At 39.0% G+C, this 19,903-nt stretch overlaps 1 protein-coding gene across 1 annotated transcript; it reads left to right on the forward strand.

Moving 5' to 3' along the window:
• Nucleotides 1–92: 92 nt before the first annotated feature.
• On the forward strand, nucleotides 93–7,894 carry LOC124286750. Its single transcript, XM_046723173.1, has 8 exons — nucleotides 93–177; nucleotides 928–1,065; nucleotides 1,664–1,826; nucleotides 2,149–2,261; nucleotides 3,158–3,344; nucleotides 4,502–4,638; nucleotides 4,754–4,911; nucleotides 5,922–7,894. The coding sequence occupies exons 2-8, from the start codon at nucleotides 929–931 to the stop codon at nucleotides 7,787–7,789; spliced, it is 2,763 nt and encodes a 920-aa protein (XP_046579129.1). The 5' UTR covers nucleotides 93–177; nucleotide 928; the 3' UTR covers nucleotides 7,790–7,894.
• Nucleotides 7,895–19,903: the final 12,009 nt, after the last annotated feature.

A 19,903-nucleotide genomic window follows, 5' to 3' on the forward strand; every position in this document is an offset into this window, starting at 1 on the left:
TATTAAATATCCCACCAATGTGAATTCTTTGGACATGCAAGGAATTGATTATTGAATAAACATGAATACAGAAAAATAACACTGCACTATTTTTCTAGGAATTTATTGACGGTTTCGACAGCCATTTTGTGTGGTTTGTCCCGATAGGAAGCCAGGGTTCATCGTTGAAAATTACAGGTAAATCATAGAAAAAATATGTATTATATCTCAAATACTTCTAGAATGAACCGCTGATTCGTTTTCTTTAAGTGGCTCTTTGTTGGTTATGGGCCCACACAGCTATTTTCGTAAGCGGAGCTCCGTTACATACCGAAACGCAACTCTTGTCAGCGCTTTATTTGAACGGTGGGAGGCAGATAGATCTTGAAAATAATGAGTTTTGTCGGTGCAAGTGTATATGAACATGTGATATGAAATAATTGGATCGAGTGCATTGTGTTCATTAAATGGTCATAGTGTCAACATTACTCATGTTTATAGTGACAATACGATTTCGATCGAAACATAAGTCTTTATCCTCCGACTTGACAACGGCCGTATCTGCACACTGCTAACTTTTCCATGCAGTCTCCCTAAACAAACATTTTGCAAAGTTTATTTTGTGATTAACAGAAGTCACTGCACACTATATTTTACAAGCTATTGGTCTTTTGATGCTTGTTCTAAAGCAATATGTTGCACATACTGAAAATATTGACAATAAATTGGGTATGTTTTTTCCACCTTAAATGGGCCCCTTCCGTGCGTAGATGTAGTGCCCATTTTGCTGTATTTGACGTTTGTTTATGAATGTCAGTTTCTGGTATAAACTTTAAAAATAACAATGATATTGTTTACTAGTCTTTAGACAATGAGTAAACAATGGTGACTGATTTGCTGATATCTCAGTAGGTTTATATCTGCAGTCTTTGTTTTCTCAAATTGCAGGATGACCTCCATATTTGGGACCGCCCGGTACCCGTCAACAGGCATGACAGCAACAGAGCTGTGTGAAAATGATGACCTGGCGACCAGTCTTCTTTTGGACCCATTCCTTGGCTTTTTAACTCATAAAATGAACACAAGGTTAACTGAATATGATATCTATTGTTTTGACTTTCACTGACTCTATCAATGTAAATGTAATTTTTGTTATATAATATAATCTGTGAATTACAGCCACATTAATAAGATTCATTTACTGTTTATCTCGGGGAAAGTGGGGGAGCCCTTTTCAGTCAACTGACTGTAGTGATCTTAACAAAGACAATAATGATTTTAACAGCTAATGATTATATAATATTTTAGTAATAGACATGGTATATTTAATATGTTTCTGTCCGGTCTCTGTCATTTCAGTATTATCATAGTTTGAAACAACCTGAGCTGTCTTGCAGTGACATTACTTTTGTTTCCTTCATGCAAAATATCGGATACAAAATCGTATACACACCAGAAACCTTCCTACTGAAGCATATCTTCAACCAACCAGTGCTCAAGTTTTGACAACTTGTTAATATCTCTGATGACTAAATATCAATTAATAAATTTATTTTTTCCTCAGTATATGATTTTTTAACTCTAGCTGATGAATTGTACAAAGCAATATTTCCTTCATGTCTGAAATAATATTTATGAAATGGAATGATTGTGTTTCAGTTCATGATATTAATTTTTTTTGCAGACATCGTCCTCTGAAAGCCAAGGCAACATTGAAGGCTATAGTTGAAAAGTTCAAAGAGCAACAGGATTATGAACGCACATACAAGGCACTTCTCTCTATTGATGCTGCCCGTAATTTCCTCTCATCTAAAACAAAACAGGAATGCAGTGTCTTCAAGCAACATGTACGTAAAAACATAAGCCATAGATCTGTTTGTTAAAACAGTAACTGATTGATTAACAAATGTATGACAAATCAACAAACAATCATTGTTGTGAAATGTAATAATTAAATGCGAAATAATTACTCGTATTACTGTCTGAAAGTGCTTTTGTGTATGTAAGTTTATTACAAGAATTCTACTTGAAAAGATTAAGCAGTTGTGACACCTTATTCGTGGATAAAGCTGGATTATTTTTGGATATTTAAGGGTTTTTTCTTTATATGTTACATGTTTGTTGATAAAATTTCTCTGTTAGTTTACAAGTCTTGTAAATGCCCCACAGGTACATCGATACCTGCAGATGTTCGACAGGAGAGCAGGATTTGAAATTCTGGGATGTCATCGATATTCCATGGAAGGACAAATTGGTGGCCGAATCTGTACCACCAGAAGATGGTAAACGCATTAACGTCTGTGATCGTGCAACATACAAATGAATGTCTTTGTGTTAACCAAAGGGTTGTATTTTACTTTTGTGGAGAGTGCATGCTGGTTCCTCATTCTTTTTATGTCTCTAAAACTGCCAATTGATTTGTCACAGTTGAGGCTCACATATTGTGTCATGATTTCCAATTTGCTCAAGAACCATGATTTCGTAACTTTTGTCAGATCTTCACAAGTGTGCTGTCCGGTTCGTGAACATTTGAGACTAATAGTCTGAGTGTATCTCATAGCAGTAGAATTTGGTCTTATTGTATGGACCATTATTAGCGGAAAGTGCTAAACCAAACAGAATTTTACTGTACTTGGGCACCATACTAGTGGCTAAAGTCATGGACTGTGCAGACTTTTTGTGTTTCACAGAATGGCTCAACTTTATTTAGATTGCCTATGCAGTTGTTGATGTTTTATCTGGGCTTGATTACTCTGTCCTGAAAAAAACATGATGTGCTTAATAGATTTATCCAAACCTTCACAGAGGCCAATATAGGGCATCAAGTCTAACTTACGACGACTATCTTAGTGCTAAGAGAGCTTTGAAAATCTAGGCCCTGGTTAATAATGTATAACTACTATAACAACACCTCTACAAAAGTGGACCGAAGAGACTTTAGTGGTTAGTTATGTACTAAAATCTCCAAATATGTCAACTTATTTCCTGATTGAAAAAATTAGAACTTGGAATAGAGAATGAAAAAAGATTATGAACAATTTTTTTTTTCCAAGTTGCTGCCCAAGGGGCACTTAGTTTATAATCCTACCTACATCACTGTCTACATAGCATGTTTCACTCATTATGTCAGTTTTTCTTAATGTCAACAAGAGAGTGTCATATAGTGCTTCTGTTACAGGCGCAAGAACGATACAATCTCTATGCTGATTGGGTGTATAGCCGAGCTCACACATGAAGAGGAACAAGAACTATTGACCCCAGGGGTGAATGATTTCAGTGTGATGTTCTCATGTAGGAAAAACTGTGCTCAACTATGGCTTGGTCCTGCTTCATTCATAAACCATGATTGCCGACCAAGTTGTAAGGTAAAGAAGTTGTCTCATCCTTGATGGATGTTTGTTAGTTATACGTTGCGCGTGAGCTAGTTTCATGTTATGCAGTTATATAGGTCGGGTGCATACTGATCATTATATCTAATTATATAGGTCGGATGGATACTGACAATGATATCCAATTATATAGGTGGGATATATACTGACCATGATATGCAATTATATAGGTCGGATGGATATAGTGACAATGATATCCAATTATATAGGTCGGATGGATACTGACCATGGTATGCAATTATATTGGTCGGATGGATATAGTGACAATGATATCCAATTATATAGGTCGGATGGATACTGACCATTATATGCAATTATATAGGTCGGGTGGATACTGACCATGGTATGCAATTATATAGGTCGGCTGGATACTGTCAATGATATCCAATTATATAGGTCGGATGGATAACAATGATATCCAATTATATAGGTCGGATGGATAACAATGATATCCAATTATATAGGTCGGCTTGATACTGACAATGATATCCAATTATATAGGTCGGATAGATAACAATGATATTCAGTTATATAGGTCGGATGGATAACAATGATATTCAATTATATAGGTCGGGTGGATAACAATGATATTCAATTATATAGGTCGGATGGATAACAATGATATTCAATTATATAGGTCGGGTGGATAACAATGATAATCAATTATATAGGTCGGCTTGATACTGACAATGATATCCAATTATATAGATCGGATGGATAACAATGATATCCAATTATATAGGTCGGCTTGATACTGACAATGATATCCAATTATATAGGTCGGATGGATAACAATGATATTCAATTATATGGGTCGGATGGATAACAATGATATTCAATTATATAGGTCGGGTGGATAACAATGATATTCAATTATATAGGTCGGGTGGATAACAATGATATTCAATTATATGGGTCGGGTGGACAGACTCAATGATCTGGTTGCTTGCCTGTCAGTGTATTGCACTGGGGAGGACCGTTACTCATGACATCAATCACTGGCTGATACTCTCGTATATTTATAGAGTTGCTTAGTGGGTGTTAAACAACACACAGAAACAAAGAAACATAATAGCTAATGACACATGTTGGGAACCAAGACATCCATCTGTGAGTCTACTGTCATGTTTCAGTTTGTGTCAACGGGTCGAGATACTGCCTGTGTGAAAGTATTGCGAGATATAGACAAGGGCGAGGAGATCACATGTTTTTATGGAGAAGATTTCTTCGGCGATGGAAACAGTCTCTGTGAATGCGAAACCTGTGAAAGGTAGGTGCTTATGGAAGAATAAAGGAAGGGGCCTCTGTTTGTTATTTAAAGAAATTTGATATTGATATCTGAGTTTGAGTTGAGGGGTGTTGACTGTTGTGTGTATGTGTTTCAGGAGACAGGCAGGTGCGTTCCGTCCAAAGTGCCCAGTGCCTAACAGTGTAGACGAGGAGGGTTACAAACTGAGGGACACGGACGAACGGGTCAACCGTCTCAAATCCCAGCCCGAGATCAAACAACCTCACATCAACGGTGTTGTCGCAGCTTCCACGGGTACGTCATCCAACATCAAACATCTGTGTCTCTTTGATAGAATCATTCCATCTCACTGAGGAATAGTTGTGTTCTGTGTCTATTTAAATCTACGTGATGAAGAAAATAAAGCTGAATCATCACATCTAATTAGCTCAAGAACCTATACACAGTGTATGAAATAAGGCCCGTCCGACCGCCCGAGATGGGCTAAATTTCTGACAGACGGTCTAAATTTACAGCTAGCCAGTCCGATGGTCTGGTAATTTTATTCAGATGTTCCATACATCTGAGTAAATTCACTCAGTGGCGGATCCAAGAGGGGTGGGGGTGTTTCAGGGGGTTTGAACACACACACCCCACCCCCCCTGAAAATGCCTTAAGACTACATTGAAAAAGAAAATTTGCGTTGGCGGAGCCAAGGGGGGTTCAGGGCGTTTTAACCCCCTGAAAACACAACACCCCCACCCCCCACCTCAAAATTTCTGGATCCACCCATGTTCACCATATATCTTGGTGTCTGGTCTGGTTAAATTCATTTCGGACGGGTAACATTTTGAAGTTACCAGCCCGATGTCTGGCTGGGTTTTTGGCTGGTTTCATACACTGCTATACATCGTAAAATTAGGAAAGTACCTGATTCAACCTTTTAGATAGTATCCCTGTGTACACATTTGCATTATTCAGAAAGTTATGACTCTCAGTTGTTGAAAACGTGTATTATACCCAGGTAATAAGGATAAGACTTTATGGATAACAGCTTCTTGTTTATTGCATAGAGTGATATTTCGGTGTACATTCTTACACCATTTTCAAGCTAAAAGTGAATGTTGATCAAACAGTTTACCAAGGAAGCTGAGAATCAAAATTGAGACCACACTAACCCATTGGCAGGAGTAAAATATGGCACCATGGGCATACACCTGAGAGGAATTTGGTGCATTATTAATCAGTCAGGATAAGTATAAAATATCAATGTTAATAAAAAAATTACGTTCTTGTTGTTATGGTTATGTATTGTTTCATTTCAGAAAACTGGGACTACCGCGCCAAAAACCTTGATTCCCACGCACACCTTTTGAAGGCAGCAGAATTGAAAAGAAGAGGGATCACAAGATATGATGCAGAAATCATCCTTGCTCAAGGCTTGTCTCTACCGGAACCAAAAGTAGTCCTAGAGAGGGATTTACCTTTCAAACTGAACAACAGTAATGCAGTGAAAATGGACTTGGAACTGCCACCAACCAGAGACCTCAGAAGCAGCCCGTGTAAGAACAAACTCCGGAATAGCCAGAATATATGTAAGTCCTCTACTAAGAAAATGGCAGACAGGATGCCCTCTCTGAAAAACGTGAAAAAAGAGAAGGATATATGCGCTGATGAATCACTAAATCGACTGCCGCCAAAACTGCCAAAGCAGGAAATGTGCAGCCTAGATACGCCATGTAATCCAAAACGGCAGCGGAAAAAGAGGAAGAGGTTTTACACACAGAAGAAGAGGTATCCTGTTAAGTCAGGGAAAGAAGCTGAGGAGGGAGAGTGTGATGACGGTATTCATTGTGTGTCGTCAAGAGTGAAACTTGAACCTGGGCTGGAAGTCGATACAAACTCAAACTGTAACTTAGACATTCCGGATGTTCGAACTATAAAACGTGAACCTGAAGACTTGCCTGAACCAGATGCTGTTTTCGATGATGATAAGGATCCGTTTCAGTTCTCAGATGATGACTCTTTACATATAGACTTAGAGCCTAGGCCTGGTTTAAGAAAAAACTCTAATCAAACTTCACCATCCAGTGCCGAGCACCGGAAACTTAGAAGTAAAACTGTAGATAGCAACCAGTTAGCTAATGAATGTGATGAAATCCCAGGAACCAATACCGAAAAATGTGACTTTTCTGACATTTACAACCATACCAGCACCAAAGTGCCTAGAATAGCTGAAGTGGAAAACGGTAAACTGAAACCTGACAGTTTTGAATTCAGTCCTAAAGGAAGCAGAAGTAAGAACAAGTTACCTCATCCACCTGTCCGACAGAGTCCTCGACTGCGAGGTCGTCAGAACAGTGGGTCGTGTCCCATCATTGATCAGAACCCCATCAGTGAAAACGTTTGTGTGGATTTGGCAAAGAATTTGGATGCTGCAGTGGATGAACATGAGGATGGGGATGAGGATGAGGATGATGATATTGAAATGCCAGTGTTGGTGAGACAACAGACAATTGACTCAAATCACAATGTTCAGGAATACAACGGCACTGAGAGCATTGAGGAAGAGAGTGTGGTGGAGGAGGGGGAGGAGGAAGATGAAGAAGAAGAAGAGGAAAGTGATGATGATTTCTTTGGAGGGGCAAAATCTCCATACAGGTGCGCCAAAATAGTCTCAGGAGAAGGGGCCTGGCTTGGGCATTCTAGTGATCCCGAGGTCATGGTTAAGAAACAAGTGTTACCAGACTGTGAAGATTCATTACGTTTCTTGAACAAAGGACCCATTAATGGCAAACGGCAGCAAAGATTTTCTACCTCCAGTGCTGAGGACACAATTGAATATTCCCCAAGGAAGAAGGTGCCAAAAGTGACTATCCGTATGCGACGGGATCCCATTCTTGAGCAGCAACTTGCTAATCAGACTTCAGCCAGTGTTTTCTTTAAATGGAATGATGAAAGTGACTGTGAATCTCCGATAAACCAGGGAGGGTCTAACGGTACCTCTGTCTTTGACCCTCCACCTTTGGAAAAAGTCCATTCCAGTGCCTGTCAGGTGCCCTCTTCGTTTGAAACTAGTCAGTTTTACTCGAGTTCCATGAAGGACAAAAATCCATACAGGCCGAAAAAGCTGAGACTCAAATTTGGGAACAGTTCGATAGACATCCATATACCTCCATGCAAAGAGCTGTGATCAATTCAACTCAGAAAATATTTTTATTACACTTTGTGTTAACTTTGTTTGTTCCGAACTGGTTAAATATGTGATACTGATTAAATTTCATTGTTGTACTGGTTACCATAGTTACATGTACACAGTCAGGGTCACAAGGCAGGGTCTCTCATTAACAGACATTATCCATTTACATTGTAAATTACAAGCACTTGATTGCAATACAGTACATGGTTTGGGGATGATGAAAAACTTAAGAGATTCTACATGACATTTCATACAACTTTTGGGTCCAAATTGTGCTTTTGGGGGAATCATAGGTACTAAATTGACAACTGATACACTTTAAAAGTTGGACAGTTGAAATGTGTTGAGTTGAAAACAACTTCCTATGTCAACCGCCTGTGGGTATTCTGATACTGAAATTTGAAAAATGTCCCCCACTACTTCATGGCATCAGAACTGGTGATGCTTGAAAATGGCTGCAAACAGGAATAATACAGGACTACTTGAATGAATGACCAACCAGGCTGCTATTTTTGTGTGAGTCAAATATTTTCTGAGTTCTGCTACTTCAAGACATTTGTTTGGGTCAGTGGACACAATTCTTTCAAGCGCACAATTCATTTTCTTTTTGTCAGAACTTCCATTGGTCAGTGGACAGTTATTGTTTCCAGTAGTTTCAGGAAAGATTTATAATCCTACCAAAGCCTGTGACTGTCAGTTGCCAGATATTGTTTAACAATCGTAGAGTGTCTAAAACATGGAGATGAATAGCTGCATGTACAGTTTCAGAGGCCTGATGTTTTTCTGTGTCTATTGCCAAACTATGATCCTAGGCCTAGATTTTCGAAATGTCTTTGTGTTAACCCTAAGATTCCTTAACTTTGATCGTAGCCAGTGTGTTAAGAATGGGCTTAAGAAGTTTGTAGGGCTACAAACGTTTCGAAAATCTAGGCCCTGAGCTGTGTTCCGGGTGTAGTTTGCTCATTTGTCCTCATCAGAGCCCCTGCCAGTTGCTGTGCCAGGACATCCAATTATAGGTTCAAATCCCATATTCATCCTGATTATGTCTCTAGGTTTATCCAGATCGATGCTCATGCTGTTGATCACTGGATTGTCTGGTCCAGACTCGATTATTTACAGACCACCGCCATATAGCTGGAATATTGCTGAGTGCGGTGTAAAACTAAGCTCACTCACTCACTCTAGGTTTGTCACTGTAACCATGCTCCTGGCTCTCACTAAATAGGTAAATGTTTAAGACTTGCATTACATCAGACTTTCCTCCGATATCAAGCTGACATGCCGTGAGATAACTGAAATACTTTTCAAGGTAGAGTGAAGACGCACCTACTCACAATCAGCTGAATATATGAACAACATACAGGTAGCTGTCATGGGCAGAGGGCAATCTGAAACGATTGATTTTCAAGATGTTTCACATACATGTTTTGTGAATCACGTTCTTGTTGACAGTCAACTCTAGTAATGATACCCACCCACACCATCAGGACACAATCCCAGTCAAACTGGGATTAGTATCTCATATCAAATATTACCAAAGATTTGAAGGGTTTACTTTCTATGGCAATTCTGTGCAAGCTCATGTATTGGGGTAGCTCAGTTGCACATGCTGCTGAAGGGCCAGGTTTGATTTCCCAATTACCTCATTGAATTTTGGGCCATGTACAGCTTGGTGTCAAGAAGCTCTGATTTAGATTGTGCCAGTGTCATAAGTATGGGATAGCATTCTCATATTAAGAGAGGGTGGTGGGGTAGCCTAGTGCTTCACTTGTCACATCGAAGACCAGGGGTCGATTCCCCACCGTGAAGCCCATTTCTGGTGTCCCATGCCGCAATATTGCTGGAATATTGCTAAAAGCAGCTTAAAACCATATTCACTCACTCGTATTAAGAGCCTGGGGCCCTGTTCTGCAAAGCAGTCTTAAGTGCTAAGACGGTCATAACTCCATGCTTTAACCTAGATTTATGATGTCCTACCACTAGGATGGTTGTGTGGAGCCTAAGATTTATTTAAGATATCCAAGGGATTAGTCCACTTTAATTTTAGTAGGCCTAAGACTGTGTAAGGTGTGAGGGAGCATGGTGAATAATAGTGATCCCATAGAGATATTGTCTGGTCCACAGGAAGGCTAAGAGACTCCTACAACTGGCACTTACAGATTTGTGGTCACTCTTGCCCTAAGATCATTGTGAAACAGACCGTTGACTTGTATGGAGACACATGGAATCTTTTGGCATGATTGACGTTCACATTCAGTCTTTGAGTCAGTATGCCAATATGAAGAGATAAATTACTTTACGATCATAAATTTATATTTGATGAACCATCTGTCACTGCAGTTGTCAAAAGCATACGGGTGAAAAGCAACAAGGTAGTCAATATGTTGCAATGGTAGTGGGTAAGGCAGGACCAAATCTCAGGCAATGTCACAAAATTCAAGCTTGTCATGTTTAAGAGTTAAGGCAAAGCAATGGAGAATATGATGTATTTTTGTGAAAAGAACATAGTCTTGTTAATGTGATGATTGTTAGATTATTAACCAATTATCTCCAATGTTCCTGCCTCAAATGGAGATAAATATCTCCCCTGTATGTTGAGGGATATGTAATCCTGTGCAGTTAAATTGGAACATCCAAGATAGAAGTCCAGCTGCATGCAAAGTTTGTGCACAAATTGTTGGCACAACTTCAGTTCTTCAGGAACAGCTCTCTGTATTGACAGAAGCATCTTCCTTCGACGCTGTGGATTGACTGGAACATGCTCAGTGTATTGGCTGGGCAAGATGGAGACGAGCTTCACCTTGATGGTTGAGGATATTTCAGTGCAATTTGTTTTTCTCTATAGGGCATTACCTTTTTCATTTATTACCATGACTTTGTTGGTGGTCAATTAAATATCTTGTTGAAATAGTACAAATATCTGACAGTATCTGATGGCCTATTCACAGTTTGGTTGTGAATTTACGCTCTTGGATGTACATTATTCTGTACAATGTATGTCATTCATCATGAATTTGGAACAGTTGAAAATGTCAAAGTATGAAATATTGAAGTGGTCATTGAGAAAAATGTCTGTAGTTTCTTTTGAAAATGTTTAAGTGAATATTCCTTTGTTCAGTTACAAAGGGAAATAACTCATGGACAAAGTGTTAAAGAAAATGGAGTTATATTTTCTTACTAGATTCATTGTTAAATGCTGTCCGAGTGCTACTCATCTCCTTTTTATCTTGTTTAGAATTCTTATTGTCACTTGACTTTGAAGAGTTTTAGTTTAACCTATTTATTTATAGATGATTAATTTGTATAGTATGATTTAGTATGTTTAAAAACTATTTAAACATCATATTTATGTGTACATTTGTTAAACTGTTTATTGTGTAATATTTCCAAATGGAGTTATTTGAATCTTGAAATCTGAATGTCTGTAGCAAAAAACACTAGTTTAAATGCATGGAACGTTGTTTGACTTCTCCAAGCAACAATTTTGTATGCACACACATACCTGTAAAGTAATGGGGTGAAACCTAGAGTCCAAGAGAAATAGTTATTTCAGGTCAGATTGTGGAAATGATGAAAATGCACTCTCTGAAAGTCTCCGGGGCGGTGGGGTAGTCTAGTGGTTAAAGCGTTGAATCGTTAAAGGGTTCGAATCCCCACATGGGTACAATGAGTGAAGCCCATTTCAGGTGTCCCCCGCCGTGATATTGCTGGAATATTGCTGAAAAGCGGCGTAAAACCAAACTCAGTCAGTCAGTCAGTCAGTCAGTCAGTCTGAAAGTCTCCCCATCGCTATCAAGCATTGTCTGCAAAAGGTTGAAAATTATTCATGATTTAGGATTTAGTAGTAGACCAAATTTAAGATATCCAGTTCCCTCCCCAGTTTGTACATGTACAAATGTTGGGAAATGTCGGAAATGATTCAGTTTGTGATGTTTCATCTGTGTGTGTATGTTCTACATTCTGTATTCTCATAGGTTCTTGATTCATGTGTCAAAAAGGGCATTGATCTTCATCGTAGCGTGATTTAAATAGCCAAATTAAAGTAAGAAATGCCTTCAACTGACCCTTCATATTTGGTGCAAAATGCCTGCATGAAGAATCGTTCACACATCACCTCATTTATACATCAAACGATTTGTTAGATATGCTCACTATGGGCTTGTAATCAAGTTCATATGGCCCCTGCTGTAGCTTTATTGGCTCAATCCTAGCCTAGGAACACTGATTGTGTAACACCCAGAGGCTCAGTGCAGATGGATACAAGAGTAGTATTCACCAGTTTGATTGATAGGTTGTCCTATTTGATTGACAGGCAGTGATGAACTGTGTCTGACAGCTCCTTTCCCTGCTCATGTGCAAGGTAAACTTTTCCACTTCACGGGTCTCATGAGAAAGATTGGTAATGAATTTATTGGTAGTTATTAACACAGAATCCAATTCCATTTTTGTCCTATACACCTACATATGTAAGTTCTCATTTCTAGCCTGTTTTTCTCTCAACCCAGTCATTACATTTTGTTATAATATTTTCCACTTTCAATTCATCAATTTTGTACATGACTTATTTGAGGTAAGGTTGTACAAATTTGTAAGAAAAATAACCATGCAGTTCTCACTTAGGACATATGCATCTGTGAAGTGCTAGATACCTCTGAATTTCAGTGTCTGTATACGCAACAATGAAGTACTGGTTATTATGGCTAACTAGAGGTAGTTAGCAACACTGCTAGTTATGTGGTTATGGCAGTGTTAGCCAACTGTTGATCTCACGGCAGCAGCCATGGAGCTGGTTTAGAAAAACCAGACTAAATAAACACTAATGTTTAAAGGTTGTTCTTTGTGTCACTTATCATTTTGGAGAAGATTTGCTTCACATGTTTCTAAATTAGCTTGTATACTACTCACAATTTGATAGGGATCACATGTTAAGAGTGCGGTTAAACCACCGCAAACCGTGGAAAAGATAAAGTAAGATTTCTATAAAGAGTTAATTCGTTTAATGGTTCAGAAATTCACTGAAATTCGACTGTTTTTAATGTTTAATGTTGAAGAGTGCATTACATTCCAAAACTGCATTTGATCATGAACAGGCGAGCAATGGCAAACTGGATAGAGAGAGGTGTCTTTTGATTTTATCCGTTTCAAAGTTAATGTCAATAACGGGTGTGACCTCCCTAGGCCTGAATGACAGCTTGGCATCGACCATTCATGCTGTCAATAAGAACCCGGATGCTCGCCTCTGGAAGGTTATTCCATTCCTCGACCAGGGCATTTCCGAGTTCTTCTTAGTCCCAGGTTGTGCCTGACGTCCGGAAATGTTAACCTGCAGCATATTCCACACATGTTCAATAGGGTTTAGGTCCTGTGAGCGCACGGGACAATTGTTTCCTGTTCCAGAAACTGATCCACCACCCTAGCACGATTATCATCCATCAAGATGAACTCTGGACCAACGGCACCAGCGTAGGGTCTCACGTAGACATCAAGGATTTCATCCCTGTACCGAACGCCTGTCATCGTGCCCCTTCCCATGACATGCAGATCTGTCTTTCCGTTTTTGCTGATTCATCCACAGACCATGATGGATCCTCCCCCATAACGGTCGTGTTCGCTAATGTTAGCCTTGTTAAACCTTTCCCGTTCTCTTCTCCACACCCGTTGCCTTCTGTCAGTAAAGTGAAAAAAATATCGTGACTCATCAGTAAAGAGAACTGGTACCCAGTCGTTATGTGTCCAAGTGACATGATCATGAGCCCAAATCAAACGTTCCCGCCTGTGACGTACGGTCAATGGGATGCAAACACATGCGCTCCTGGAGGCCAGCTGCATGAAGACGATTCCGTTTTGTCTGGTTTGATACGTTAACGCCCGAGGCGTTAAGGAGGTCATTTCGGAGACTGGTGGCTGTCAAGAAAGGATGACGTCGTGCCTGAACGGTGATTAAGTGGTCTTGTTGTGTAGTCGACCTTTGCCGACCACCGCCAAGACGGTGTGCTGCCGTACCAAAGATTTAATGCCGGTTCCACGCTCTGTTAACAACGCTTTGGCTGACGTTTATTGCATTCGCAACGTTACGCCGTGAGAAGCCTGATTCAAGCATGCCGATGAATCTCCCCAATTGCTCTGATGTCAAACGACGTCTTTGACGTTTAGGAGTTAACTTGAATATTAAATGTAATGACAAACGTATTGAATGTCAAAACCACCATCAACAATCCACACACAAGTGTGAGCTGACATAGTGACGTTTACATGAAAGCAAGAAAAGTGACGCTGAATGCTCATCTAATGTCATGAAATGCACGGGCAAATGTGTATATGACACTGCCTGCATGTCCTTTTAACAATGTGTCGTTTATCAACGGCAGTAACAAAACCTGCTTGCATATGTTAATCAAACTTTCTATGATCCCTATCAAATTGTGAGTAGTATATTATTGCATATCTTTATGTTCATAAGTTATTATGGCGCTAACTGTAAGGTTTACATGTTCAAATAGTCATGCTTCTTATAATCAGTAACCCCTCAAATGTGATAATACAATATTGTTTTTACACAGTAAATAAACTTAGGCTCAGTGTTAGTCGTTACACTGCTATACTGAGTCTAACAAAACCTTGTAGAAGGTCGCGTCAGCTAACCGTTTGGACTGACCAATCAGAACACAGCGTACCAAATCGCGAAAGTTAACATTCGCACATACCGTTTGAACCTTTACGTCAAAAACTCGAACGATTCCGAATGCTGTTTTCCGCACGATCGCTTCCGAGTGATACACGCATAAGTAAACAGTCGCTGAAAATAGCGTTTTTGTCAATATTCAAGGATGCCATCTTCCGAAAATATAAGCAAATAGTAACCATGTCATTAGAAACCCATAAGCGTATATACTGCAGGTCAAATATCTGTGTTTTATGCGGATATTCGTTTGTTGATAGATCAGTGTCCGCGACCAGGGAAGAGAAAATTCAAAACTGTTTTGTAAGTCCCGCCGAACCCTAACAAGAAGTCGTTGCCTGATTGGTTAAATCCGTTCGGCCGTCTCGCGTTTCATTGGACGGTCATAGGTCGCTCAAAGGTTAGCTGACGCGACCTTCTACTAGGTTTTGTTAGACTCAGTATACAGGCCTACCAGAGAAAACTTTCCCACTGTGCAGAAAAGCCCACATTAATCGTGGAAATAGCAACATACAGTACAACCAGAAATTATTGAGAATTTAAAGATTGTAATGTTTTTAATTTTTTGCACTCATTACTCTCGTATTAAATGTGAATATTAGCAGAACATAACTCCAGATTCAAAGACAGGTGAACAGTTAGTATTTTGTCAAGTCACCATGGGCAGCAATGCAGGCTTCAATGCGGTGGGTCATACTACTGATCAAAGAAGTTAGAAAGTCGTGGTCCATGCTGTCCCAATATCGGACGACCTCTTCTTTCATTTCAGCAATATTTGTCAGATTCTTCTTATTGACACTTTCCTTCATAATTCCCAAACATTTTCTACTGGATTTAGGTCAGGGCTATAGCTTGGCCAATCTAATAATGTCATATTTTGAGTCCGAAACCAGGCCTGTGAATGCTTTGAACGATGTTTTGGGTCGTTGTCCTGCTGGAATTTTTTTTTTTTCCATAGAACACATGAGCAGATGGAAGTAAATGTCCCTCGAGAACATCTGTGTACCGCTCACTGTTCATATTCCCTTCAAATACACAGAGGGGTGTTGTCCCTAACACAGATATGCCACCCCACACGTTAAATTTCGGACTGTACTTTGGGCGCTGATACAAAGGTTTTTCAGTTTGTTGGTCCAGAATTTCAGTGTATTAGGAAACAGCCACACAGAACTTTCATCTGAGAAAATCACATTGTCCCAGTTACAATTTCTATGCTGTAAGCACCAGTTCAACCTTCGCTCCTTCTGTTCAGGTTTCATGATCAGTGATGGAATTCCTCGACTTTTCTGCCAACCCACTGCATGCAGCTCAGTTCTAATTGTCTCCTTACAGACAGCCACAGTTCCTCTATCAATCATATCCAGCCTTAAGTTTTCTAAACTCATTCGTTTGTTTTTAGAAACAAGAATACCAAGCCGCCTCCTGTCACCGGCAGTCAATTTTCTGGGCCTACCTGCGCCTCCCTGGTGCTCAATGCCATATCCATTTGCAATATTTTTTCAAAACACGATAATCAGTGGACAAAGGGATGCCTGTTCTACTTGAAATCACTTTAGTTGATCTGATGTCGTTGTTATAATACTCTAAAATCAACTTCCTCTTCTCTAAATCATCCATACTGAGGATCACTGAAAATGTCGTCTGCTAGCAAGTTAACAAAGGGGGATAACTCTTCACAAACTAATGAAAAAGGATGAACGGAGTTGTCTCTCTTGAATGAAACCAATCACTTGATAGCTGGTCAAGGTTGTTTATACTAGAAATCCAATTAAACATATTCCTAAAATGCTCAATAATTTCTGGTCATACTATAGATGTAATACCTCGCTACTGAAACAGTGAAAACGGCAACTTTAAATCGCCAACACTGCATCATAAAACGAGGAGCCCCCAACTTCGATTTTGCGCATGCGCACATGGAAGAGGAAGTCTCGACCGCATGTTGACATTTTCCAGCTTGGACAAAAGTGACATTCCTTTTTAAGTATTTCTGTTGTGTTATTTAGGATTTATCATCATGATACCTGTGTGTACACTTGTTAAGTTTACTTTCCATTCGTATGAAACGATTGACAGCAATTATTTCGACATATTTAATACTTTTTCTACGCGAGGCGATTCACGGTTGCTCGGAAATTGGAAATAAGCCCAGATCGTAATGCGCATGCGCAGTAGAGGTCAAAGTTCGCTGATATAAAGTTTTTCGTTGCCGTTTTTACTGTTTCAGTAGCGAGGTAATGTGTTTATGTACGAAAGCCTAATGCTGCCACTTTTGTAGCATAAATATTTTTTTCTACTACAATTCTCGTTGCTTCGAATATTTTACTCGTTACTTCGAGTATTTTTTTTCGTTACTTCAATAAGTTTCTCGTTACTTCGAGTTCTTTTCTCGTTACTTCAAGTTTCTATCAAAAACTTGAAATTTCAAATATTTTCTCGTTACTTCAAGTTTCTGTCAAAAACTTGAAATTTCGAGTATTTTCTCGTTATTTCAATAAGTTTCTCGTTACTTCGAGTTCTTTTCTCGTTACTTCAAGTTTCTATCAAAAACTTGAAATTTCAAATATTTTCTCGTTACTTCAAGTTTCTGTCAAAAACTTGAAATTTCGAGTATTTTCTCGTTATTTCAATAAGTTTCTCGTTACTTCGAGTTCTTTTCTCGTTACTTCAAGTTTCTATCAAAAACTTGAAATTTCAAATATTTTCTCGTTACTTCAAGTTTCTGTCAAAAACTTGAAATTTCGAGTATTTTCTCGTTATTTCAATAAGTTTCTCGTTACTTCGAGTTCTTTTCTCGTTACTTCAAGTTTCTATCAAAAACTTGAAATTTCAAATATTTTCTCGTTACTTCAAGTTTCTGTCAAAAACTTGAAATTTCGAGTATTTTCTCGTTATTTCAATAAGTTTCTCGTTACTTCGAGTTCTTTTCTCGTTACTTCAAGTTTCTATCAAAAACTTGAAATTTCAAATATTTTCTCGTTACTTCAAGTTTCTGTCAAAAACTTGAAATTTCGAGTATTTTCTCGTTATTTCAATAAGTTTCTCGTTACTTCAAGTTTCTGAAAGAAAGTTGAAGGAACGAGAAAAATACTGGAAACAACGAGAAGGGGACGTCCTAAAACTCGGGCCGGGCCGAGCCGGGTCAAAGTGGGCCAAGTATATAATTGGCTACAACATTGATTATCGAAAACCATGTCTACAATTAATTAATCCAGCTTACATCCATGGCAATATGGGCAGCAGGAAGCCACACACGTGTCATGATAACCTTATTACGAGTAAATCGCCTAAAACTCAGGAAGACGAGTGGCCTGTGAAAGTGACCAAGCAAGGTTACGTCTAAAAGAGAAGTCGTTAAATGAAACAGGATTCAAAACGTATAAATACTTCAGTCAATCCCTATATACATTTCTGTCGGCCCGCAAAGGATTTTACAAATACTACCTCAGTTCACTGTTCATCGTATTTAAAGCATGCCCACAGGTAAATGATACGATCTTTTTCCCACACTTTGACAATTGTTCGGTTCTGTTTGGCCCGGGCCGTCAAAAGCTTCATAGATCTCACACACATGTATTTTGAATTTTGTTTAGATCCATAGATCAGTATTATATCTACCTTAATATAATTTTCAATGTTACAAAATGCCACATGTAAAGATAACTGGTCCGTTAAAGTGAAGCCCGTTTCCCCCTCCATTCCAAACATATCCAGCCTCTATCAAAAGTGTTAAGTCTATGACTTGTCCCGGGCCATAATAAGAAACTTAAACATCACACATGGATCCTGAATTGTAGATATATCTAGTTATAGCTACCTAAACCCTCTTTATGAAGTCTCAGATTTAAGTAATTTGAACGATCACGTTGCTCAAGTGGGGCCCTTAGCCTCATTCTCCACATGTCACAAGTCATCGGACCACTGTCATATGAATCCCTGTTCTCATATTTGTTTGGTCTGTAGCGTTCCATGGCAAATATCAAACCGATACCCATCGAATGTTACCATTTAAAAAGTATGCCAGAAACACAGGCGAACAACCTGCCTAATATAAGGTAGTATTGTTGTGTTGTTGTTTTGTTAACCCCTTTCACGTACGAATCATAATACTATGTATCATTCACACTCCGATATGGTTGTCAACATATATATGTAGTATGGATGCACTCAGTTCGTCCGTTGCGTCAGTTTTTAAAAGTAAAGAAAGAAAAGACATTGCCCACGCAAACAAACATGAAATAATTGCGACAAAGCGCCTTCCATATCCATAAGAAATCTCTTAGAAAAGCAGAGTCGATAGTAAACGTTCGGACTATATTATATTATTTGTAAATATCGAGTCTAGGCCAGACAATCCATTGGTGGACATAATGACAGAGCATATGTTTATGAATCACTAGATACCAGGTGTTCTCGAAAAGGTGTGGGTATCCTGTCCCACTATATGGACATCCTAGGGAATTGTTCACCTAGGAACGATTAGGGAACGTATGGTACAAGTCTAAATAGGGAACTGCAACGTGTACCATTTGTCACTGATGCAACACATTTTGTGAATGTTGCTACCTTCTGTGATGCAAGTATCTTACCTTCACTGACTGCTTAGTGGTGGCAGATAAAGCAGCTGTCAGTTGGGACAGGAAAGAAGAAGATATGGTTTTCGGAACAAATCAACATCTCGCAAGGGGAAATGGGCGTATTTCAGAGACTAGCCATTTTTGATTGACTCTGTTGGGAATGGAGAGGGAATAGGGCTTCATTTTAACGGACCAATCATCTTTACATGTTGTATTTTGTAACAATACAAATTGATATTTAGGCAGATACCATTCTATAGATATAAATACAATGCTGGATGCATGTGTTAGGTTTAAGGTGCTTTTGGGAGCCCGGGCAAGACGGAACCGATATCATATAGCAACTATTTTGAGGATATAGAAAAGAGGGCATCACTTTACGCAACGTGTTTGCTTCAATCACTACGCAGTAACTCTAGAAAATTAACATAGCTGTAAGAGCTTTAACCTGTATTTAAACATGTCACATTTACCCGCTGACATTAGCCAATATCCACTTCGCATTAACATAAACGGCCTGTGCTGATTCTGCATGAGGTAATAAAGGTTAATTAGGGAACCTCAATATTTTAATTAAGTAAAGAAATGAAGTCAAAACACTGTCACTTCCTGCCCAGGGCGTCACAGGCTAAGAGAAGTAAGTAACCTTCTCACATAGACATATCAAGGGAAACAAATAACAACAAGACGGTGTCTTTTTTACGTGACTCTTAGTATGTAGTCATAGTTTTCTTTTTATTCCATCGTTAAACATACATTTTCAATCAAACTATACATTTGTGATGGCAGGAAGTGTTTCTCCCCAAATGTGTAGATTTCGTTTTAACATTCTGCAATCAATTTTTAGTAGTA

This window comes from Haliotis rubra, unplaced genomic scaffold (assembly GCF_003918875.1).
Source record: "Haliotis rubra isolate DU_JTF1 unplaced genomic scaffold, ASM391887v1 Scf390, whole genome shotgun sequence".
Classification (NCBI taxonomy): domain Eukaryota; kingdom Metazoa; phylum Mollusca; class Gastropoda; order Lepetellida; family Haliotidae; genus Haliotis; species Haliotis rubra.

What these genes read in the sequence shown, in the direction of transcription:
- LOC124286750 (XM_046723173.1), top strand. Translation starts at nt 929, where the DNA reads ATGACCTCCATATTTGGGACCGCCCGGTACCCGTCAACAGGCATGACA. An exon ending in ATCTGTACCACCAGAAGATG is followed by an intron (nt 2,262 to 3,157) that starts GTAAACGCATTA and finishes CTTCTGTTACAG; the next exon opens with GCGCAAGAACGATACAATCT. An exon ending in GAATGCGAAACCTGTGAAAG is followed by an intron (nt 4,639 to 4,753) that starts GTAGGTGCTTAT and finishes TATGTGTTTCAG; the next exon opens with GAGACAGGCAGGTGCGTTCC.